This window comes from Ursus maritimus, unplaced genomic scaffold, assembly GCF_017311325.1.
Source record: "Ursus maritimus isolate PB19 unplaced genomic scaffold, ASM1731132v1 scaffold_12, whole genome shotgun sequence".
NCBI classification, from domain to species: Eukaryota; Metazoa; Chordata; class Mammalia; order Carnivora; family Ursidae; genus Ursus; species Ursus maritimus.
This window is the reverse complement of record NW_024423564.1, coordinates 62096088-62122699: the sequence shown is the minus strand read 5'-3', so window position 1 is coordinate 62122699 and position 26612 is coordinate 62096088. Positions and strand designations below refer to the sequence as shown.

Here is a 26612-nt window from a genome sequence, read left to right as displayed (position 1 = left end):
TCTCTCTCTGACAAATAAATAAAATCTTTTAAAAATAAATAAAATAAAATAAAATAATAAAATATGTTTACTAGGTTGATACTGTCTACTGATTCTAAAGAAGTAAAAGCTCTATGTCTACTTCTTTTCTGTAATATGTTTTAGAGTTTTTGTGCAATAAGAAACAAATATTTATTAAGAAAGAAAAACGATACTAAAATCCCTTTACAAGATTAACTGGACCAAATTATTCTCTTAAAAACTAAGGAGGGGCGCCTGTGTGGCTCAGTCATTGGGCATATGCCTTCGTCTCAGACGATGATCCCCAGGTCCTGGGATCGAACCCTTCTCCCTCTCCCATTCCACCTGCTTGTGTTCCCTCTCTCACTGTGTCCCTCTCTGTCAAATAAATAAATAAAATCTTAAAAAAAAAAAAAAAACTAAACTAAGGAAAATGGAGAACAAGAAGCTGACAAATAATCAAAAACTGACAGGGAAAGAGAGAGAGAGAAAGTAAGTTTAGAACTATGAAGTCTATGACAGGGTAAGGCTAAGGTCAATAAGCTATCTCTTTTAAGACAAACTGCAAATATTTTTGCGAGGTACTTATGATTCAGAAAATTTAAGATGACAACAGTAATAATCACAGCAGCAAGACTTTAGTAAGAAGTTACTGTAAACTAAGCACGTCTAAGCTGTGGCTTAGTCCATTTCATTCTCACAACAATCTTATCAAAAGGTAATATAAATACACATATACATACATAGCTATTTTACAGATGAGAAAACTGAAACATTAATACTTCAATAATTTGTCAAAGGATACAACCAATAAATGGCAGAACCAAAATCTGAGCCCAGAAAGTCTGGCTCTAGATCCTGAGCTCTTAATTTTTTACTTTTAACAAGAAAAGCAGTAAATAAAAAACAAGAAAATAATATTCCATATTGTACTACATGACCTAGGGCCTGGTTTAAGACTCTGTAATTTTAAAAAAAATTTATTTTAAGAAGTATTTTTACCTATATGAATGTCCATTTTACACCAGAAGCAATCCAAACAGACAAGGCAGATTTGAAAAACTTTTAATAGGTATGATTTGATTGATGAAAAATAAATGATTAGATTAGTTTAATATTAAGTGGGGAAAAAAATACTCAATGCATGCAGACGTTTTTCCCCAAGTTTCTCCCTAAATCATCCTTCATCAAATGACCTCCTAATGATTATAGGTTTTCTGTCTTTTTACACAAGGAATGCCCATAATATTCAAAGCTAACATTTTTAAATTACCCAAAAGGCAGTACTTTTTTAGATATCAACTTTAAATATACTTTTGATCTAATTACATATACTTTTGTAGCACACCTATTCAACAAATACATAAGTATATGTAATATAATGACTCATATATGCTATGAGTGTTAGTTTAACTTGGTCAGCCATATATAAACAACACATTGCATGCACCCTTAAAGAATTTTCTTTAGAAAGACAAATTAAAAAAGAAACTCACCACTTTTCTTTAAAATCCCAAGCACTTGTATCAGAAGATCTGGATGATTCATCTAAAAGATTTCAAATTAAATCAATATACTACTTTCATAGTTCAAGTTGCATATTTTAGAGAGAATTCAATTTCACTAAATATTTAAATAAAATCATGCTCTGTATCTTAAAATAATGAAAAAAGATTAGAGTTTTACTTTTATGTTAACAAATCTTATTCACAGAAGTAGAATCTAATAATGTAGTGCTATTATTCCAGCAATATTCCTAGAATTAGTAGTTATTAGTATGAGAAAAGATTCTGGAATTTCACAGCAAAATGAAAGGAAAAGAAAGTTTACCAAATAACTGTTAAAGAGAAGTTGATGAGATAGGAAATTTAAGAGATACTGATACTGGCAGCATGGTCAGAAGGCTTAGATTAAACACTACTTCACAAGCTTGTCAAATACTTAGTTTAATATGTACTTTGCTGCTGTTTTAAAGTATTTAATAATTATATGCTAACTGCAAGTAAATGATATCAGATGAGAAATTAAAACATCAAATTTTCACCTAAATCGAACTGCTCTGAGTATTAAAATTATTCAAAAAAACTCAATAACACATGGCAACCGATCATATAAAATGTTTTATAGGTCAATAAATAAGTAATGTTAGCAGTGCAAGTTACTACTTATTTAAAAAGTACCCACAATGTACCAGACACACTACCCAAAAATGGTATATACAGCATCTCATGTAATATAAAGTTATTATCCCTGTTTTGGAAATTAAAAAACCAAGTCTCAGAAAGGTCCAGTAACTTCCTCATTGCAGCCAAGATTTGAACACAGATGTTTGATTTCAAAGCTTTTTTTTTTTCACTTTCTATACTGCTTACTACAAGAAATAACTATTCAACATAATCAAACATGTATAAGCATTTTCCTTTGTTTTTTACTGCATTCCTCTTTCTTTTTCCTCTCCTTTATTTCTTTATTCCACTTATGTATAACACCTAATAGTTTCCAAAAGCAACCTTTAAATATAATAGTAACAGTCTACAAACCAGAGTTTTACAGTCCCCTACACATTCTCTAAAAAGATAATCAATTTAAAAAAAATACCAGTACAAGTTAAGAATCACACAGAAAAAGGTTTTTCATATTACTTACCCTGGGAGGAAATTTTATATCTATATTAACATCACTATTTTTCAGAGCAAACTTAGTCAGAGATGAGCCATACAACCTAAGTGAACACTCTGGAAATAAAGGAAAAAATATCAAAGCATGAAACAGAGTGCAAACAGGGGAAAATTTAAAAAACAATGGTAGGAAAAATGCATATATTTTAATTCTGTGTCTTCCAGTTCTAGTTACAACATTTACAGAAGAATAACATCCTTCCTACCTGATCTAACAAAATAATAAAAATGTTTCTCAGTTTCGGGATTCAGGGACAAGAAAGGAAGAAATTACTTATAAAAGTCCAGTGTTTAAACAAAATTTTAGAATAGTTCATTTAGGAATGACTAGAATATGTTTTATATATATATATATATCACCAGAGGACAAGTTGAAAAACAACATGATTGGAATTGTTCAGGCAGGCAGGTGCAGTTTCTTAGAAAATGTGAGTTCATACTCATTCGTATATATAAAAGTCTACTTTTCAAGTTCACAGAATGACTGAAAGTCAGTAAAATCATAAAAATTTCATTTCTATTCTTAAAATAGTAAATTATTTCTTTTTTTTAAAGCATCTTTTTTTGTTTTTAAGTTTTTTAAGTAATCTCTATACCCCACATGGGGCTCTAACCCACAACCCCAAGATCAAGAGTCACACGTTCTTCCAACTGAGCCAGTCAGGTGCCCCAATAGTAAATTATTTCTGTATATAATTTAAATTAGTATTCAATTTTTTTTTATAGAAAACCAATTACAGAAATAATAAAGAGAAATGAAAATGTTTCCATTTTTAAATTTCAATTTTACATTCTTTCCTATAAATCTCACAATGGCTCTATATAAAACTATAATTTGTCAACTGCTCAATATCCCTTTGGTGGTCAGAAATAAGCCTTATTTAACAGACATGTATTTAAATTCAATATTAATGCAAAAAAAAATAGGAAGGGCTAAGCAAATATAATCTTTACATAAATGTCTACAATAAACCTGGCACAACTCCCGCTTACACCAAAAACATAAACTTTCTATAAAGAAAGAGCAGAGTCAAAAAGAAATAAAAGTGCAAATTTTACTTCTAATGACCCCACTTAAATAAATAAAATTTTCCCCACTATCAGGCCAATAGGAATCCTATTCAGTGACTAGCTGGAATGTATATACTGAAAATAATATAACTAAAACATCCATTCAGAAGTCAAAGATACTGAAAAAATATTAAATATATGTCCTTTAAGAAATTTTCCTGCATTTTAAAAATCTTTTTCTCATTACAAAAATTACGCTACATCATAACTCCCCATTTTCCTTCCCTGAAATATTTCCCAAAAAAAATCACTTATAAAATAATTAAATTCATCAGCTTTTAAGATAGAGAAACAAAGAAAAAGGAAAACATTAAGAAATTTACACTAAGTTCAACAGGAAGCAAGGGGAAGAGTTGTATAATTTAAAAAATTAAGCATAAAGTGTATTTGTACCTGGTAAAAATGTGGTTATAACCTTTGACATTTCCTCCACAATTTCCTGACGGACTCTGAGGTCATCATCTGTTATTCCGTGTTCTTTTGCTAATTCAATAACTGCAACACTTAAAGCAGCCAAGTGGGCAGGGGTAGGAGGTGGCAGAGAACGAAGCTCACTTTCTTCCTGTTTTTCCTATTAGTGTAACATTTAACAACAACATAAAAATTTTTTCTATTTTAATATCCTTATATTTAGGATAGAAAGACTATACAAATGTATTAACTCAACAAATATTCACCTTCTGTGTGCCTGATTCAAGACAACTAGGATATGGAAGTGAACAAGACAGAAATCCCTGCCTTCGTGAGTAAGTACTGAAAAATTGAGGGGTACTTTGGGGGCAGGTTCCTATTAAACATTAAAAAAATAAAATTTGTTCTACTTTACTGTCTGCATAAATTCTGAAATGCTACATCAAAGCGAAAATATTTTAAGTACAACACTTAGCTGATAATTTTGCGGATAATTTTGTAACAGCAAAGAGACTGTTTTAGATATAGTAGAAAGTCTTGAATCCTCTCTGATCTGCATATTAAATGGTCACAGGACAACATCCTAGACACTGTCATCACATCTGTTATACTGCCTACCATTTACAACTGATTTCTGTCATTCCATCTAATGCGAAGCGAAATGTTTCTCAAACCACTGATTCTACTAAAAGTCTGAAAGCCAATTTAAACCCAAAAGCTAAAGAGGGACCAACTATATTATTTTTAAAGATTAATATTTTATTCTGATTTTAAAAAAAACATGCTAATTGGAAAAGCTACATAAAATAGAGGAAAATACAAAGAAAATCATCCACGATCTAACATCATACTATTTCCTGAACTTTTTTTTTTTAAGATTTTATTCATTTATTTGAGAGAGAGAACAGGAGAGGGGGAAAGGCAGAGGGAGAAAGAGACTCCCCAGAACCCAAGGTGGGGCTCAATCCTAGGACCCTGAGATCATGACCTGAGCCAAAATCAAAAGTCGGACACTTAACCACTGAGCCAGCACCCCTTTTTTATTTTTTTATCATAACGGAGACCATACCATTTCTTTAATGTTATAATGGCATTTTCTATCATCACATTTTAGTAAAGAAACTTTCTCTTATTTTTTGAGACATGTAGCTCCCAACAGATCTAAAAATCAAAAGTAGTTTATTCTCTCTTCTCTACCCCCCACAATATAGTTAAACAAAGACTTTGGTCTATTTCTAATTTTATTCATTGCTGCCATATTCAGTCTCAACACAAGTAAAGTTTACCTAAGATACAGAAAATCAAACATAGGGGGTAAGACAACTTCATTTTTATAAGTTTCTATGAGTATTTCTGCAATCTTAAACATAATCTAAATCTTGGGTGGGGGTCTAAAAGTTTTCAGGTCCATTTTTTTAGGATTCATCCAAGGTATTAACAGCTACACACTTAATTAAAAAAAATAATATAAGACTAACATGCAACACAACTATTTTATATATGCAGAAACACTAAAAAATGCTCTGAATTATATTGCTAGATTGTCATGGAAATAAAAAGATAAAAGACAATCAATGAACATATTCCTCTACCTACGCTATTAATAAACCTATCCTACTTCCTTTAGGATACCGTTCCATCAAAAGTCTCACTGATATCCTCCTATCATTGATCATCCTCATATATCCTGTCATAGTATGATCAATGAAGTCCCTGTCCTATGTAACTTAATTCTAGTTAGAGAAAATTGACAACAGATAAATAAATGTATACTATCACATCAGGCAAAGCTATGAAGAAATTCAAAGAGGGTAAGACTACAGACTGATGGGCAAGAGTTATTATTTTAGAATAGAGAGGACAAAAAAGGTCCCTCTACACAGGTAATGTTTAGCAGAAATCTAAAAATGAAAGAGAGAGATTTAAATTTCTTGGGGAAGAACAGTCCAGATATAGAAAACAGTAAATGCAGAGACTTGGAGGCAAGAAGGTACCTACTGTTATTTGAAGAGATCAGTCTGGCTAAAGGGTTAACAAAGGGGTGGCTGGAAGACAATGAGGTTGAAAAGTTAACTAGAAGCCAAATACTGTATGACCTTATGAAACTTGATAAGGGCTTACATTTTCTTCCAAGTGGGGAAGCCAAAGAAGGGCTATGAGCGGGAAGTAACATGATATGACAAATTTTAAAAGAGCAATCCTGGCTGATAAATGAAGAATAATAGACTGTACAGGGGCAGGAAGGAGGAATAAGTTGGAAATAGTCCAGGTGAGAGATGGTGGTAGCATAGACTAAAAAGAAAGAGTAGGAGTGCCTGGCTGGCTCAGTCAATAGAGCATGCGACTGTTGATCTCAAGGTCATAAGTTTGAGCCCCACACTGGGCGTAGAGATTACAAAAAAAAAAACCACCAAACAGAAAAATCAGAGTGTGTGACAAATGACTAAATTTGGAATACATAATGTTTTTGAAGGTAAATTCTATAGAATTGTTAATGGTTTGAATGTGGGGTGTAAATGAGACAGATAAATCAAAGGTGTTATGTCCTAAGCAACTAAGTAAATAAATGGTGATGTGTTCTGCTGAGATGAGGTAAGTTCTGGAAAGAATTAGTTTAGGCTAGGTAAACGTGCCCAAGAAGCAACAGTCTCCTAATGAGTCTCCTATTTCCTGCCTCTGACCCTTCATCCTATTCCCCTTACTTCCACCAGTTAGTCTCCTACTTTAAAACTTTCAATAAGTCCTCAACAGAATACCAACAAACAAAATTGGGCAAAATATTAAACTGACAAGTGCAATTTATTCCTGGAATGCAAGAATGGTTCAACATACAATAATAAATCAATGTAATCACCACCTTAACAAAATGAGAGGAAAAAAATGACTTGATCATCTTGATCAATGCATAAAAAGCATTTGACAAAATTCAACACTCTTTTGTGGTAAACAAAAAACAAAAGAAACACTCAACAAACTAGGAATAAAAAGAAACTACCTCAACATAATGAAGATCTATTTGAAAAACCCACAGCTAACATTATACTCAGTGGTTAAAGGCTGAAAGCTTTTTCTCTAAGATGAGTAACAAGTCAAGAATGCCCATTTCACCACTTCTATTCAACATATTAGAAGTGTTAGCCAGAAAAAGAAATAAAAGGCAACTAACGTGGACAGGAAGAAATAAAATTATCTTTATTCACAGACAATAATCTAATATGTAAAACACCCTAAAGATGCCACACACAAAAACTGTTAGAACTAATGAACAAGTTCAGTAAAGTAGCAGAATACAAATCAACACCAAAAAATCAGTTGCATTTCTATACACTTACAACAATCTGAAAAGGAAATTAAGAAAACAATTCCATTAAAAACAGCCCCAGAGGGGTGCCTGGGTGGCACAGCAGTTAAGCGTCTGCCTTCGGCTCAGGGCGTGATCCCAGCGCTGCGGGATCGAGCCCCACATCAGGCTCCTCTGCCGTGAGCCTGCTTCTCCCTCTCCCACTCCCCCTGCTGTGTTCCTCTCTCGCTGGCTGTCTCTCTCTGCCGAATAAATAAATAAAATCTTAAAAAAAAAAAAAAAAAAAAACCCCCAGAAAGAATAAAATACTTAGAAATTAGCTTAAAGAGATGAATAACTTGTACACTGAAAACAACAAAACACCACTTAAAGAAATGAAAGAAGACATGAATAAACAGAAAAACATCCCATGTTCATGGATTGGCAGGCTTAATACTGTTAAGATGTCAACACTATTCAAAGCAATCTACAGATTCAATGTAATCCCATCAAAATCCCTTTGAATTTTTGGCAGAAATAGGAAAACTGATCCTAAAGTTCACATGGAATCTCAAGGGACCCAAAATAACCAAAACAATCTTGAAAAAGAACAGAGTTAGAAAGTCACATTTCCTGATTTTGAAACTTACTATGCAAAGCCACAGTAATCAAGACAGTATGGTACTGGCATAAACACAGATGTACAGGCCAACAGTATAAAACACATAACCAAGAAATAGATACTTATATATATGGTCAAATGATTTTTAATAAGGGTGTCAAAACCATCCAACGGCAAATGGGCTGTCAAATTTTTCAACAAATGGTGCTAGGAAAACTGGATACCCATATGCGAAATGGACCCTTATCTTACACCATATACAAAAAGTAACTCAAAATGGTTCAAAGACCTAAATGTAGAGAAAAATTATAAAACTCTTAGAAGAAAACAGAAGAAAAAAGCTTCATGACACTAGATTTGGCAATGATTTCTTGGGTATGAAACAAACAAAAAAACCATAGACAACAAAAGAAAAATCAGACGAATTGGAATTTATGAAAATTAAACTTCTGGGAGACCCTGGGTGGTTCAGTTGGTTAAGCATCCAACTCAGATCATGATCTCAGGGTTATGGATCAAGGCCCACAATAGGCTCTGAGCTCAGCTCAGAGTCTGCTTGAGATTCTCTCTTTCCCTCTGCCCCTTCCCCTACTCAGCCTTGCTCATGCTCCCCACTCTCTAATAATAAACAAATAAAATCTTTAAAAAAAAAGGATTAAACACCTGTACATCAAACAACACTATTAACAGAGTAAAAAGGTAACCCACAGAATAGGAGAAAATGTTTGCAAATTGCATATACAATAAGGGATTAATATCCAGAACATACAAAGAAGTCCTCTAAAACTGAACAAGAAAACCCAATTCAAAAGTGGTCAAAGGACTTGAAAAGACAGTTCTCCCAAGAACATTTGCAAATGGGCGGTAAGTAACTGAAAAGGTATTCAACCTCACTAATCACTGGGAAGATGCAAATCAAAAGGACAATAAGATACCAATTCACATTAAGATAACTATTATCAAAATAAAACGAAAGAGAAAAATCCAACAGCTTTATAAATGTGGAGAAACTGAACCCTTGTGCATTGCTAGTGGGAATATAAAACGACGTAGCCACGGAGGAAAATACCATGGCAATTCCTCAAACAATTTAACATATATTTACCATTTGGTCCAGCAATTCCACTTCTGGGTTTATATACAAAAGAAATAAAAGCAGAAAATTGAACAAGAACTTCCGCTACCAATGTTGATACCAACATCATTCACAATACCCAAAAAGTAGAAACAACCTAAATACGCAGGGATGGATGGATGAATGGACATACAAAACATGGTATATACATAAGATGAGCTATTATTCAACATTAAAAGGCAGGAAATTCTGGTACATAATATAATATGGTTGAACTCTTGATCTTAGCTCAGGTCTTGATCTCAGGATCTTGAGTTCAAGCCCCACGTTGGGACTCCACACTCAGAGTGGAGCCTACTTTAAAAAAAGGCTTTTTCAGCATCACTGAAATGATTTTTTGGTTTGTTAATATGATAAATGACTTTGATTGGTTTTCTAAACCAACACTGCACTCCTGTAATAAAGCCCCACTTGATCATAATGTATTTCGTCCTTAATTTTATTGTTAGATTCAATTTGCTAAAATAACGTATAGGATTTTTGCATTAAAATTCATGAGAAATATAATCTGAAGTTTTCTTTCATTGCAATATCTTTTTCTGGTTTTGGTATCAGGGTAATGTGGGGCTCACGGACTGAAATTAGGAAGCATTCCTCCTCTTCAGTGTCTTGGAATATGTGTAGAACTGGTACATATTACCAATTATTCCAGAGCTCAAAAGTGACCTTTTCTTTTTTCTCAAGTTCTTTTTTTCTCTTTCCATTTCATTTTGGATGGTTTCCATTGCTGTATGTTCAAGTTCACTAACCTTTTCTTTTGTAAGGACTGATCTGCCATTAGTCCTACTCAGTGTATTTTTCATCTTAGACACTACAGTTTTCATTCCTGTAAGTTCAATTTTAATCTTTTCTATATCTTCCATGTTGCTATTTAATTTTTGGAATATCGGGAATATACTTAACGGCCTTGATGTCCCCCTCTGCTAATTTTCTCTTGTCAACTCAAGGTAGTTTTGATTGGCTGATTTTTCTCCTCATCGTGGTACGTATTTTCCTGCTTTGTTGTATGCCTTACAATCTTTGAATGCCAGACAATGTGAACTTTTTTGTGGTGATAGATATTTTGTATTTCTATAAATATCCTCAAACTTTGTAACAACATTAAACCCTGGAAACTGTCCTTTTGGGTCTTGCCTTTAAAATTCTTTAGTTGGGGGGAGTCTGGGTGACTCAATCAGTTAAGCATTTGCCTTTGGCTCAGGTCATGATCTCAGGGTCCTGGGATCGGGCCCTATGTCAGCCTCCTTGCTCAGCAGGGAGTTTGCTTATCCCGCTCCCTCTGCCCCTCTTCCCCTCTGCACTCATGCTCTCTCTCTCTCTCTCAAATAAATAAAATTTTTTATAAAATTTTCAAAAAAAAAATCTTTAGTTGGGATCAGACTGCATTTAGTTTCTATATATTCCCCACTCCTGAAACAAGATCCTTCTGGGTACTCTACCCAATGCCCATGAAGTATGCAGTTTTCCAGTCTGGATAGTGGGAAGGTACTATTCTCAGGCCTATGTAAGCATCAAGCACTATTCTAATTCCTTCAGATGATTCTTTCCCTGGCTTCACGCAGCTTTCTCACATGCATGTACCAATCAGTACTGTGCTGAATACTCTGAGGGGGCTGTCTTTGTATCTATGATTTCTTTCTATATAGCTTCCTCTTTTTTGTTATTCTGTCCTACAAACTCTAGCCACTCTGAAGTCCCTGGACTGAAGTTTATCTCCTCAACTCTGGGAGTATACTGGGGTCCCGATAATGCAGTATGGAAACTCTCTCAAACTAGAGTAATCGTTGGGCTAATCTCATTATTTTTCCATTCACTGCCTGAAAACCATTGTTAGCTATTTTTATCCTTTTTTTTCCTTTGGTTTATGCAAGAGTAAGGTAAATCTAGTCCTTATTAATACAACTTCAACAAAAGCAGCGATCTAATACAGCTGCTTTTAAGTTTTTTTCTTAGTTTTTTTGTAATGTCCTAAAATTTCCTTATAATGTGTATGATGTCTGTTGGCTTTCTTTTTAAGTTTCTTGTTTCGAATTCCCTGAGCTCCTGAAATTAATGATTAGCATCACACCCATTTCTTGAAATTACTGTTATTATCTCATAAACTAACAACTTTGTCTTTGTTCTTATTAAATCTTCTGAAGCTCTAATTTAATCAAAATAATATGCTGATAAAATTTTAAATTCTTTTCCTTCTGAGTTTCTGATTTTCTTCAATGCATTCATTTTTCCAAAAAAGACATACTGAGACAGTCAGACACTGTCCTAAGCAATACAGAAACAAAAATAAGTAAGAAATGAAACCTGCCCTCCAGAATATTGGATATTGAAGTCTAGAAGAGGAGAGAAAGCAGACATGCACAACACAATATATCCGGTTTTCTGATCAAGCAGTTCTGCAAGCACAGAGAAGGAATACCTAATCCAGGCTTGTTGGGAAGGTCAGGTAAAAGAGTATTTCTCAGAGAAAATACACAAACAGACACTTAGACATAAGTAGAAGATTATGTAGTATTATTATTACCATTTTGAGGGGTGCTGAGGTGGCATAGTCGGTTGAGCATCCAAATCTCAGTTCTGGCTCAGGTTGTGATCTCAGGGTCGTGGGATACAGCTCTGCACTCAGCACAGAGTCTGCTTGGGATTCTCTCTCCCTCTCCCTCTGCCCCTCCCACTTGTGCTCTCTCTAAAATAAATACATCTTTTATATATATATATATACACACACACACACACACACACACACACAGCCACTTTGAAAAGAAAAACTTAAATAGCTAAAATACTAATAATTTTTTTAAAAAAACATTATTCATATCTATGTCTATGAAAATGTTCTAATAAAAATAACTGAAACATTATGAATTCCTGAAGTCTAAAGATTATAAGGCCCTGCATGGTCTGGACTTCTCTAGCTTCATCTCACATCATTTTCCTCCTATCTCAATTTGCCCCAGTCATACTAGACTCTTTCTGTTGCTCATATGCTGTGTCATTATTCACCTTTTTGCCTTTTTTTTTTTTTAAAGATCTATCTATTCATTTTGAGAGAGCGCACACGCACAAGTGGGGTGAGGGGCAGAGGGAAAGAATTTCAAGCAGATTCTGCTTGCACAGAACTGACTCACGCTCAATCCTACAACCTATGAGATCATGACCTGAGCTGAAACCAAGAGTCAGACGCTCAACTGACTGAGCCACCCAGGCACCCCCTTTTTGCCTTAATTTTAAACTATTACTTCAAAGTTCAACTCAAATGTCACTTTCTCAGAGAAATGTCCCTGTTGCAAGTTAAGTAAAATATCCTTGTACACTTCCTTAGTACCACATCTCTCCCTTTAATAGAACTCATTATATACACTTAAATTCTTTTTCAGTGTATGCCTCTTCACCAACACTTTAGAAATTCTGAGGGTAGGAACCACAACTATCTTATTCACCACTGTCTACACCTAGCACATAAAAACTCAATAAATATCAGTTGGACTGATTGTATTTGACAGTTTCTTTTTTTTAATTAAAATTTTAAGTATCTCACCCAGAACGGGGCTCAAACTTACAACCCAGAGATCAAGATCACATGTTCTACCAACTGAGCCGTCCAGGCACCCTATCTGACAGTTTTAAATTTAAGAATCAACATACTTTAGTAGGAACAGAGAGATCTCTGAAAAAGGTTCCCCTCCTAACCACCTAAGATAAGAAGGGGAATCAATCACAGCTTTTAATGCTATCACTTCAGTTACTAATATAAGACAGGACAAATAACCCATTTTTAGTTTCACAGATAAATATCTGATATAGTTTTACCATTCAAAAATTAAAACATTTTGTGAAAAGAACTCACCAAAATATTTTTCTTATGTCGTTTCTCCTTTATATGTTTATGAGCTCCCTGGATGTTTTCAATGTGAATTAAGCAAAGCTTGCATAGATATCGGCAATTAGTATATTCTGGTGAGCGCTGGAAAGTTAAAAAATTCATTTTTTCAGAAAATAGAGAAGCAAATATTTGACTATATATGTGAATGATACAATTACATAAATAAAAGAAGCAAAAATAAGCATTAAAAGAAAAAAATTTTAATAAACAAATCAGTACTTACAGCCCCAAAGGATAGTTGTCCTTTTCAAAATAGTCATCACAAGAGATCATCTACTCATTTCAAACAACACCATGATAATGCTAAATGTTTGGTACTTATCTAATATAATACAGTCTTTAGAATCTAATGTAGAAGAAAGGCAGTCTTATTACTTAGTCTTATTCTAATGCTCTCCCCAAAATCAGTTTCAAACTTTGTCTTTTTGATTACTATAAAAACTAAAATCCACCCTCAAATAGGAGATTTCAAAAGAAAATGAGTTGAGAATATGGAAGAAAATTCCAAAAGCTGAGTTCTGAAAACATTCCACTCAATCACAATCTCATGGGAATAAATGGATAATCTCTTGAAGTAGCTATTCTAAAGGGAACAATTCTGACACACAAAAATTATCATAGTACTTTAGTCATACTTTATAAATCTGTTCTTGAATTAATAAAAAAAACTTACTAATTCCAAAGTACCTGTTATGTGCTAGGCACTATGTTAGGTGCTTCATATACAATTTGTCATTTTAATACCTCTAATAATCCAAATACACTGCTATTATCTTCATTCTCTATATGTGAAAACAAAAGCTCATACAGCCTGTAACTTTCACAAGGATATAATATTAAGTAGGAGATGCTGAATTTAAATTCATGTATATCTGAATCCAAAGCCAACTCTACGCATATGATTACACAATGAAAAATTACAAAAACACAATAAATACACATTGAATTTTAAAACATTATTTCTAGTGCCTTACACTGCAATTTCTGAAATTACAGCAATGCTTAAATTTTTATTTCAGATTGATCTTCAATAGCCTGCAACTCCTGACAAAGAGATTCTCTAATTTCATAGTATTATGATTTTCTTTAAACGGAAACCTGCCCCAAACTAACAAAAGTCCTATCACGGACTAAAAATAAATATAGCCATCATTTACAAAGTATGTATAACCTTACAACCTTATAATGATTCCCCATTTTACTGGCAAGGAACTAAATCTCAAAAATTAAATACTTTTTCCAAGACAAGAAGCAAAAAGGAAAATTCAGTTCAATCCAGTCATTTCAATTTGTAGTATAAAAATTCTTTCACCATTTGCAACGACATGGATGGAGCTAGAGAATAGTACACTAAGTGAAATAGGTCAGTCAAAGAAAGACAAATATCATATGATTTCACTCATATGTGGAACTTAAGAAACAAAACAAATGAGCAAAGGGGAAAAAAAAGAAAGAGAGGCAAACCAAGAAACCAAATTTATCAAGAGAACCAACTGACGGGTACCAGAAGATAGGTGGATGAGGGGATGGGTTAAATAGGTGATGGGGATCAAGGAGTGCACTTGTTGTGATGAGCACCTGGTGGTGTACAGAAGTGTTGAATCGCTCTATTGTACACCTGAAACTAATATTACACTGTATATTAACTAACTGGAATTTAAATAAAAACTTAAGAACAAAAGACCATAAAAAACTTTCAAATCTGTCCTTACTGGGGAATGAATTAAGCCCTCGCAGAGACTCCTACGTCTTAGTTTCTAACAACTAGTACTTAATTCCCTAAATATTTTCTGAGCTTATACTGTATGTCAAATATTTGTCTAGAAAGTAGGGATATATAGCATAAACAAAACAAACCAAAGTCTGTCCTCACAATTTACTTCTAGTATACAGAGACATGTAATAAATAAACAAATGGCACAAATAAATTGGAATATGGTGCAGGGGTCCTAAATACTTTTTTTTTTTTTTTAAGATTTTTATTTATTTATTTATTTGACAGGGAATGAGACAGCGAGAGAGGGAACACAAGCAGGGGGAATGGGAAAGGGAGAAGCAGGCTTCCCTCTGAGCAAGGAGGCCAATGAGGGACTCGATCCCAGGACTCTGGGATCATGACCTGAGCCGAAGGCAAACGCTTAACGACTGAGCCACCCAGGCTCCCCGTGCTAACTACTTTTTAAAAAAGGATCATCACTTAAGACCTTACTGATAAAATAACTTAAAGGAAGTGAAGGATTGAGCTATGTGGGTATTTGGGAAGAACATTCCAAGTTGAAGTAAATGTTAATGCTAAGGCCCTGAGGCAGGAATATGATAGCATGTTTGAGAAACTGCAAAAAGCCTAATATATGACTGGCAATGAGTGGTAATGAGGGCCAGGTCAGAGGGCCCCTTAAAAGGATTCTGGTTTTTATTCCAAGTGTGAGGGGAAGACACTGAAGGTTTTCGAGCAGAGAATTAAGTTTTAATCTATATTTTTAAAGGATCGCTTGCCTTCCTAATTCCTTTAAGAACAGAAGCAGGAAGAGCTTATTGCCATTATGAGCATACTGCAATGATCTAGAAAAGAGATGATGCTGTTGGCTTGGTTCGAGAACAGTGAAAGTGGCAAGGGTCAGATTCAGGAGTTGAAAATGTAAATACAGAGGGGCGCCTGGGTGGCACAGCGGTTAAGCGTCTGCCTTCGGCTCAGGGCGTGATCCCAACGTTATGGGATCGAGCCCCACATCAGGCTCCTCCGCTATGAGCCTGCTTCTTCCTCTCCCACTCCCCCTGCTTGTGTTCCCTCTCTCGCTGGCTGTCTCTATCTCTGTAGAATAAATAAATAAAATCTTTAAAAAAAAAAGAAAAGAAAAGAAAATGTAAATACAGAACACCTAAAGCTATGAATATTGACAAGGTCGCTAAAGGAGTTAAGAAATCGCTCATCATATTAAGTTTTTCAATTGTAAAATATTAGCAGACCAGGACCTGTCTGGATTCTTTTTGTAAGAAAAGTCTTTTTTAACATGAATGGGGAGTCAGAAGGCTTGAGATGACATCTCAATTGACCTTGGATTAAATCTCTAACAGTGAAAACTGCTTCTATAATCTTAAAATGAAATAACAAAATTGCTCTACCTGGTAAAATAATTCAATTCTACAAGTAGCTGATCTTTACTACTTAATACACACCAGACACTATACAAAGAACTTTTACTTATATTATCGTATTTATTCCTCATAACAGTCAATGAGCTAGGTGTTTTTATTAACTTGATTTTAATGATGAAGTATTTGAGGTTTAAAGAGGTTTAAATAACTTACCTGTTATCCAACCTATAAGTGGCAAAAGTAGACCCAGTGACTCCAAAATCTATACACTTAGCCACTAAGCAAACTACCTCTGATCATTAACCAACCACTACATGCAAGGTACTATATTAAGCACAACAGCAAATAGGACAAAAATGTTCTCACAACATCATGAAGCTTCTAGGTTGACAGAAGAGACACATGAAAAATGTTTTAAAATTCCCATTATATAGTTATATTTTATTTTAGTATTAAACACACACATTAATAAACCTTCTTTAAAGTTTCTGCAGACCAGCTAGAATAAATATTGCTGGGCATGGAAATTCTAAGTATTTCCTAGTCAATATTTAACACTAACTATAGGGAAATTTACCCTTCTGATCTAAAAGCTTGGATTCATTCCTTCTTTGGTACAGTTTAAAAATCTACATCTTTACTCATCAATCAGATACTCTTATGGGTACACTGTGAACCCAAGGACTGATAAAATCAAAAGCAAGTAGTTAAGAATATTCTTAATGAACGTCTAAAGTTGATAAAGAAAAATGTTAATTAAGAGTACACTAAATTGAAAATAAGAGGTTTTGGAAAACATGAGAAACAAAGAAGTGCCAGAAAGAAAAGAGATTACAGACATCTATGCTTGTACTGGCACACTCATTTTATATCATTGCTGCTTAAATTCAAATAAATTCAAAGAGCAAAATGTCTTCCATGCTTCTAAGCTTTTCTTTTACCCCGGCCATTCTTTCCTACCACCATCAAAACCACCCTTATCCATTCTACCCTAATTTCTTTCATCCCCCAAGAATGATCTTTCCTGCTTCATATCCTATCCCATCCAGTCCCCCACTTATTTTTCTTAAAACACATTTTTCCCATTTCCTTTATATAACATGCCATATAACTCACCTGCACCAGACTTCCCCAATTCACCTAGTCTACTCCTACAGCTACTCCTTCTGACTCAGTTCCAATGTCACCTCCTCTAAAGCATTCTCCAAACTGATGCCTCTATACCCCCACTCAACTTGGCCACTCTTTTGTCTAAGATTTCAAACAACAGTATTACTATTACTATTATTTGCTTACATGTTTTTCCCTAATTAGCAAACTCCTAGAAAAGGAGTAACATGTTTTTAAAAATGCCACACATGCCCCAATTCAACTTCATGGCCCATGAAAAGCACCCAATATTTATCTTAACACACAGATCCAGAATAGCTACTAATTCCAGACTTAGGGAAGAGAAAGTGAGGAAAGAGAGAACTAAGTAAAAGAGCAAACTGCAAAAAAGACTTCCTTCTAACTAGGATCTTGGGAGACTAGCTATACAATCTAAATTCTCTTCTACATTATGGGCCTCTACCCTTTAATATTTCTTTCTATTTTCATAGGGTGACTACTCTGTTTTAAGTTCTATTTATATCTCAGGATTGCCTCTTCAATTTAGATATGACCTCACTTTTCTAAACTACAAAATTATGCCATTTCTTTCTTTCCTTATTTATCAAGAATGATGACCTATATTTCCTTTAATACATGCTCACAAATATCCCAATCTGTGAACAGACTGATTGATGATTCTTTCCTTCTATATCTAGCAATGTTTTTATTAAGGCTAGGAATATGTATTTCTAGGTTAAGAATTTAATTAGTACACAGGAACAAGATACTAATGGCTAGAACAATTCCTAATACATAGGAGATATTCAGTAAATATGGAAGACAAAAGAGGAAAGGGGAGGAGCAAGCTAAGGAGAAAGTGCAGTATATCATACAACATTTGCTAATTAATTTGTCATTCCAAATGGACTGTCCACTTCTAATTCACCAACTGCCACTTTCATCAACATAACCCAGTGCCCAGCATAGTACCTAGAATATAACAAGCACTCAGTATCTCTTGATGACTGAATAAATCAGAGGTCAGCAAACTTCTGTAAAGGGACAAAGTAGTATTTTGGTAAATATCTTATGCTTTGGTGAAGAGTAAATATTTTATGCTTTGCAAGCTATAATGCTCTCTGAAGCAACTACTCAATTCAAAGCTGCCATGGTAGCATGAAAGCAGCCATAGACAAAAGGTAAACAAATGGCTATATACCGATACAATTTGGCTTACAAAGACAAGGGACTAGGCTTATTTTACACATTTTAAAAACTCAAAGCACATAAACAAAAGGCAAAAACAAGAGGGTAGGCCATAGTTTGCTGACCCCTGGAATGAATGAACAAAGTCAGACTCACAGATGTAAGGATTTGCTGAACAATGGGAGAGAAGAAAAGAAAGATGGAGAGAAGAAAGGAAAGAGGGAAGTTAGGAAAAATGAATGCTATCTCTTCCTTAGCAATAAAAGAAGATAAATAAAAAGAGCTGTGCTTGGCAAAGAAAAGTTATGAAACATGCATCTTCCTCCAAATAACTAAAACGACATAATATACTTTTTCAAGTCGAAAGATGTGATCTCTTTCTAAGCGTTCTTCTGCTTGTTTCAAGCCTAGCCTCTGCTCAGGTGTCAGTGCAGATTCATCTATCACAGTAGCATTTTCTAAATACTCCATCTCTGAAGAATTTTCTTTATTAGAGTCATCATTCTTCATTTTACCTAGAAAAGGAAGCAATCAGTTACCATCAAAAGAACAGATAAAAAAAATTTTGATGGAAAACAGACATTCAATTTATACACATACAAGAAAAATATTCTTTCCTTACACTTTCCTTAGCTGTGCAAGTTGGTATACTTTTGTAAAATACAAGTAAGAGATATACATGGTATCAGAAGTAACAAAGAAAAAGCTATTTCATGGGTCAAATGCCTATCTTGTTCTTCCAACCTATCAAGAGACAAATACGACTGAGACTCACTACACCAGGCTAACACAACATAACCATCTTGTGTTGATAAAAAGTGTGATAAAAAGCTATTTTAAGTCTCAAAGATTAGTCACTAAAGTCATTTTAATGACTTCATCACTATTCACTAGCAGCTAAAATAACATATATCCTCTAGACCACAAACCCACACCAAGCTCCTCCCTCTTTGCTTTCACTGAACTCATGGATATCCCTACCACATCAAAATTTTTTCTTTGATTCTCTGCCTCCTAACTAGATTACAATCTCTTCAAGGAATAGACTGTGTGCTATCATCTTCTCACTTCCAGCACCTAGTATTATACACCTGGCATACAGTAGGTTCCACTATCAGTGTTATTTTTTAAAATACAAATTGAATCATATTATTCTCTTGCTTAAAATACTTAAAAGGCTTTCAAAGAGTTCAGGATAAAGTTTAAACTCTCTAGCATATTACATGCCATGAAGGCAGGAGACAGAACAATAATTTCAAGTTGTAATCAGTGCTATAAAGGAAAAAAGCAAGTAACTCAGAAGGAGACTAACTTTAGACATGAGAATCAAGGAAGACTTCTCTCAGATTTTAAATCTAGACCTTAAGAAAGAGAGCTAAGGTGTCTATATCTCTAACCTTATATCCTGCCATAATACTTTTCACTTCATTCATACCAAATGTGCTAGAATGGATCACTGCTACTTCAAGTCTCAATGCCTTTTACATATGCTGTTCCTTCCACCATCAAGGCCATCCTCACTTCAGCTAGTAATGTTTACTCGTCCTGCAAAATTCAGCTTAAGCTTACACTATTTCAGAAGACAGTCTGATATTCTTTATACAGTTGACACTTGAATAATACTGGGGCTTGGGGTCCCAAATTCTGTGTATAACTTTTTACTGCCCAAAATCTTAACTATTAATAGCCTACTGTTGACCAAAAGCCCTTAATAACATAAACAGTTGACAGACACATATTTTGTATGTTATATATATATGAGATATATATATATTGTGTATATATATATATGTATTATATATGTATATATATAAAATATATATATGTATATATTTAATATATATATAGTATTCTTATAATAAAGTAAGCTAGAAAAAAGAAATTCTTATTATGAAAATCGTAAGAAGGGTGCCTGGGTGGCTCAGTCAGGTAAGTGTCCAACACTTGATTTCAGCTCAGGTCATGATCTCAGGGTCCTGAGATCGAGCCCTACAGCGGACTCTACCCTGGGCATGGAGCCTGCTTAAGTTTCCCTTCCTCCCTCTCACTCTCTGCCCCTCCCCTCAAAAAAGAAAAGAAAAAAAGAGAAAATACATTTATAGTACTATACTGTATTTACTTAAAAAAAAAAAAAAAAGCGGGCTCCTGGCTGGCTAAGTCAGTAGAGCATGTGACTCTTGATCTCAGTGTGAGCCCCACATGTTGGGTGTAGAGATTACTTAAAAATAAAAAATTATTTTTTAAAATTTTTATTTTCTTACCACTGCCCTTTATAAATTTTTTAAAAATTAAAAAAAATCCACACACATAAATCCACATAAGTGGACCTGTGCAGTTCAAAATTGTGTGTTCAACTATATAAGCTGTAGTCTCACAGCACTTGCTATTATCTCACATTTGCATAATAATGTAATTTGTATTCATTTATCTATCTCCTACTTTAGATTATGGATTTCTTGATGCTAATGACTAGGCTTTATTTAACTTTTTACTTTCATATTTAATACCTAGACCAGAGATGACACTTAATGGAAAGCGTGTTGACCAAAAAATAATTCGGATGTATCTAAAAACACTGCTTTAAGTAAATGCTCATAGACAACCAAAAAATCTCTCACTCTACCCTCAAAAGCCAACTAACTACATGCCATCTACAAGAACGATGACAATCAATTCTACATTTTGACAGCACTAATTTTTCAAACAAAGAAGAAATGGTATGCCTCTGGAGATGATGTGTTTCCTACCACAAGGGCACAGAAGTCTCAGAATCAGATGGCAAACTCTTAGACAAATATGTTATAAAAAGGATTCAAACATCAGAATTATGGCTAGGATAGCTAACTGATTTTTTTTTTTTTTAGATTTTTTTTTTTTTTTTTTTTGACAGAGAGAGAGACAGCCATTGGAGAGAGGGAACATAAGCAGGGGGAGTGGGAGAGGAAGAAGCAGGCTCCCAGCGGAGGAGCTTGATGTGGGGCTCGATCCCATAACGCCGGGATAACGCCCTGAGCCGAAGGCAGACGCTTAACCGCTATGCCACCCAAGCGCCCCTGCTAACTGATTCTTAAATTACTGTCAGGGAAACACTGATATACAATGAGCAATTTGCAATTATGTCCTAGTATTTGGAAAAATAACTTAGTTTCTTAGTGGCCATTTTATGATGGAAATGTAAAAGAAAAGGCAAAATCCTAGTTTTATATCTACATTTCATAATAAAGAATAGTAGCAAGAAAACAATATTCTAACCTTCTTCTCTTTTTCGTATGTACAATTTGCCCAGCACAAGGCAACCAACATCAGCAAATCCTATAATACTATCATTTCTGCGAATATAAATAATTATAGAAAGCTGCATATCTTTCTTTAAAAGTCAGAAATAAATGAGATGATTTAATCTTCTGAAATCAACATCAATATAAAATAACATCAGACAGAATTTCCCAAACTGTTTTCCATAGAACTCTAGTCCCATGAGATATTAATATTATCACAAAAGAAGAGTTGAAAACAAGTATTCAAACAAAAACCTGTACATGAATATTCATAGCAGCACTATTCACAACAGTCAAAGGTGGAAAAGACCCAAATGTCCAATCACTAATTAACAGATAAACAGAATGTGGCATATCCATATAGTAGAACATAATTCAGCTGTCTTAGCTCAAGTTGCCATAACAAAATACCATAGACTGGGTGGCTTAAACAACAGGAATTTATTTTCTCACAGTTCTGGAGGCAGAAAAGTCCAAGATCAAGGTGCCAGCAGGGTCAGTGTCTGATTAGAACTCTTTGGATTGCAGACAGTTGGCTTTCTTGCTGTGTCCTTAAGGAGGCCATTCCTTGGTTAGTGCATAGAGAGAGAGAGAGAGAGAGATCTCTCGCTCTTCTTATACGGTTTCAATCCTACTGGATTAGGACCCCACCCTTATGACCTCATTTAATCTTAATTACCTCCTAAAATCTCTTATCTCCAAATGCAATCACACTGGGAGTTAAGGCTTCAGCATAGGTATTTCAAGGGGACACAATTCAGTCTATAGCATCAGCCTTAAAAAGGAAAGAAGTACTGATGGATATATACTATAACGCAAATGAACCTTGAAACCATGATACTTAATGAAGGAAGCCAGACACAAAAAGATCACATACTATATGATTGCATTTCTATGAGATACCCAGAATAGGCAAATATATAGAAAAAGAATCTATATTAGTGGTTTTCAGAGGATGACGGAGAGAGGGAGAAAGGAGTGAATCTTTTTTTTTCCCCCCCAAGACCTGAGCTGAGATTAAGAGTCAGACCCTTAACCAACTGAACCACCCAGGGACCCCAAGGAGAGTGAATCTTAATGGATACAGTGTATCCTTTTGGGGTGATGAAAAAGTTCTGCAATTAGATAGTGGTGATGGTGGTACAACACTATAAATATACTTAATGCCACTGAATTATATACTTTTTTTTAAGATTTTTTTTTTTATTTGTTTGAGAGAGAGTGGGCATAAGCAGGGGGAGGGGCAGAGGGAGAGGAAGAAGCAGACTCCCCGACGGAGGGCTCAATCCCAGGACCCTGAGATCATGACCTCAGCCAAAGGCGGACAGTTAACCAACTGAGCCACCTAGGCACCCCAAATTACATACTTAAAAATGGTTAAGATAGTAGTTACTGTAGGATTCAGCAATTCCACTCCTACACATATACCAAGAAGTGAAAACATACATCCACACAAAAACGTTTAAATGTTCATAGCAGTATTATTCATAATAAGCAAAAGATGGAAACAATTCAAACATCTATCAACTGATAAAAGGATAAATAAAATGTGGTATAGCCATACAACGGAATTTAGCAATAAAAAGAAATAAGGTACTAATACATGCTACAACATGGATGAATCTTGAAAACGTTGTGCTGGGGTGCCTGCATGGCTCAGTCTGTTAAGCATCCAACTCTTGATTTTGGCTCAGGTCATGATCTCGGGGTCATGAGATCAAGCCCCACATCGGGCTCTGCGCTGGGAGTGGAGCCTCCTTAAGATTCTCTACCTCTCCCACTGCCCTGCTCTCTCATTCTCCCTCACCCTCTATAAAATAAAGGGGGGAGGCACCTGGGTGGCTCAGTTGGTTGGGTATCCAATTCTTGGTTGTGGCTCAAGTCATGATCTCAGGGTCGTGGGACTGGACCCTGCTTTGGGCTCTGAGCTCAGCACCAAGTCTGCTCAGACTCTCTCCCTCTCCCTTGTTCCCTGCCCCTTTCCCTGCTTGCACACAAGCTCGCTCTCTCTCTCAGATTTTAAAAAAACAAACAAACCAAAAAAACCCCATTGTGCTAAGTGAAAAAAGCCAAACAAAAAAGGCCACATATTATATGATTCCCTTTACAGAAAATAGGCAAATCTATAGAGACAAAAAGTAGATCAGTGACCTTTTTTTATGGTTGGAGGGGCAGAGAGAGAGGGAGAGAGACAGTCTTAAGCAGGTTCCATGCCCACCGTGGAATCCAATGCAGGGCTAATTCAAGACCCTGAGATCACAACCTGAGCCAAAATCAAGAGTCAGAGCCTCAACCAACTGAGCCAGTCAGGTACCCCATGAGCAGTGACTTTTAATGGGTACAGTTTCTTTTGTGGGTGATGAAAATTTTCAAGAATTAGACAGTGATAATAACTACACAACTTTTTGAATATAGTACTAAAAACCACTAAACTGTAGGTTTCTTTCTTTTTTTTTTTTTTGAGAAGAGTGTGTGCACACAGCGGGATGGGGGGGGAGCAGCGGTGGGGGGTGGGGAGTGGTGTGCATAGGGAGAGGGAGAGAATCTTAAGCAGACTCTGTGCTGAACAAGGAGCCCGATGTGGGGCTTGTTGTCAAGACCCTGACATGATGACCTGAGCCAAAATCAAGAGCTGGACACTTAACTGACTAAGCTACCCAGATGCCCCTAAACGGTATGTTTTTAAATGAGAAATTTTGGCATGTGAATTATATCTCAATAAAACGATTATATAAAAAGGTACAGACACCTGAGTGGTTCAGTTGCTTGAGTGTCTGACTCCTGATCTCAGCTCAGTCTTGATCTCATGGTCTGAGTTCAAGCCCCATGCTAGGCCTCACATTGGGTGTGGAGCATACTTAAAAAATAATAATAACAACAGGGGTGCCTGAGTGGTGCAGTCAGTTGGCAAACTGACTCTTGGTATAGGCTCAGGTTGTGATCTCAGGGTTGTGAGACAGAGCCCCGTGTGGGGGTCCCCATTCATTCAGTGTGGAGTCTGCTTGGAATTCTCTCTCCCTCTCTCTACCTTTGCCCCTCCCACTTGTGGGTGTGTGCATGAGCACTCTCGCTCTCTCTCTAACAAATAATCTTTTAAAAACAATAAAAATTTTTAAATGGTAAGAAAAATTAAAAATATGACAGACAGTGATAAAGACTATAGAGAAAAATTAAACCAGTAAAAAGAGGACTGTAAATTTTAGATAAGGAACCCACCAAAACCCTCGCTGAAAAGGTGAAGGAGGGTAAGAGCAAGGAATATGGACATCTTCGGGAAATGTTCCAAGCAGAGGAAAAAGCAAATGTGAAGGCCATCCTTCATATTTGAGGAAATGCAAGGAAACCATGCACTTGGAGCAGAGAGGGAGAAAGTAATAAGTAGATAAATGAAAGCAGAGAAGTGGGACAGTAGCACAGATCATATAGGGCCTTACTGTTCACTGCAAGGACACTGTCCCTCTAATGTATGGGAAACTAAGGAAACATTTTGAGAATAGTAACATGATCTGAATAATTTTAACAGGATCATTCTGGCTGTTACATTGAAAATACAATGAAAAGTTATGTAAGTGAAAGTAAAGAGATGAGTCAGGTTATGATGTTCAAAAGCATGATCCTAACCAGCAACATATAATCTTACTCAGGAGCTTGTTAGAAACCTATTATCTCAGGTCCCACTCTAGATTTTCAAAATGAAAAATTTCCAGGAAAGGAACCCAAGAATCTGTATTTTAATACAATTCCCAGGTAATTCATATATATATTGAAGTTTGGGGCGGGGGAAACGTTTGAGAAGCCCAGATCTAGAACATTCACCCCTCAAATATTCGCCATGCTCCCTCTCTCACCACTTTCCTTCAAGTATTTGTTACCTTCTCAGTGACAATTTAAATTTGAAACACCACCACCAGACACAGTAGCATCATTCCCTACAATCTTTACTATTTTTTCTCATAAGATTTATTACCATCTAACTTATGACATACTTCTGTTATTTACTATATATGTTGTCCCTCTCCTCCTACTAGGATATCAACTCCATAAAAGCAATGCTGTCTGATTTGTTCATTGCTAAATTCCTAGCAACTAAATTAGTACCTGGCACATAGCAGTCACCCATAAAAATATTTATTGGATGAATGGCAAAAGGAAAACCTGTGAGTGCTAACTGAAAGCTAAAGTTGGGCCTAATGAAGAAAGATTAAGCCATGAACCTCAGGTGGGCCTGAGATTAGTTAAATTTCTATAAAGCCTGTTAAGTCCAAATAGACAATGATCTATATATAAAGGCTTTATTCTATTTAATTTATAAAGGGGCACTCTAATGAGAAATCATTAATTTAAATATAATTTGGACTTTTTCATACGAGGGAAAAAGTACTAAACAATTATGTATGAACTTCAAGGCAGATATTACACATACTGAAGAGAATTCTTTAATGAAAAATGATTGCTGTACTATAAATCATTCTTATGAATTTGTTAAACCAAGTCTCCCAAAAGGACCTCTACTTGGTCTACTAGCTTCTTTAAACTAGTTCTTTTTAAAGAACTAGTAGTTCTTTAAAAGTAGTTCTTTTTTAAACTAGTAGTTCTGGGGCGCCTGGGTGGCACAGCGGTTAAGCGTCTGCCTTCGGCTCAGGGCGTGATCCCGGCGTTGTGGGATCGAGCCCCACATCAGGCTCCTTTGCTGGGAGCCTGCTTCTTCCTCTCCCACTCCCCCTGCTTGTATTTCCTCTCTCGCTGGCTGACTCTGTCTCTGTCAAATAAATAAATAAATCTTTAAAAAATAAATAAATAAATAAATAAACTAGTAGTTCTTTAAACTACTTTAAACTTGTTCTCCATATTAACAATAACAAA

At 35.2% G+C, this 26612-nt stretch overlaps 1 protein-coding gene across 11 annotated transcripts in view; it reads right to left on the bottom strand.

The window, feature by feature from the left end:
• Window positions 1–26612, bottom strand: part of TUT4 (terminal uridylyl transferase 4) — a 123057-nt gene that overhangs the window by 58696 nt on the left and 37749 nt on the right. For all 11 annotated transcript variants that reach the window (XM_040627305.1, XM_040627304.1, XM_040627303.1 and 8 more), the window contains 5 exons: window positions 18823–18986; window positions 13042–13158; window positions 4143–4320; window positions 2647–2735; window positions 1497–1548 (listed from right to left, as the gene is read on the bottom strand). In XM_040627305.1, the coding sequence (XP_040483239.1) occupies window positions 1497–1548; window positions 2647–2735; window positions 4143–4320; window positions 13042–13158; window positions 18823–18986 (600 nt within the window). The remainder of the gene's footprint in view (window positions 1–1496; window positions 1549–2646; window positions 2736–4142; window positions 4321–13041; window positions 13159–18822; window positions 18987–26612) is intronic.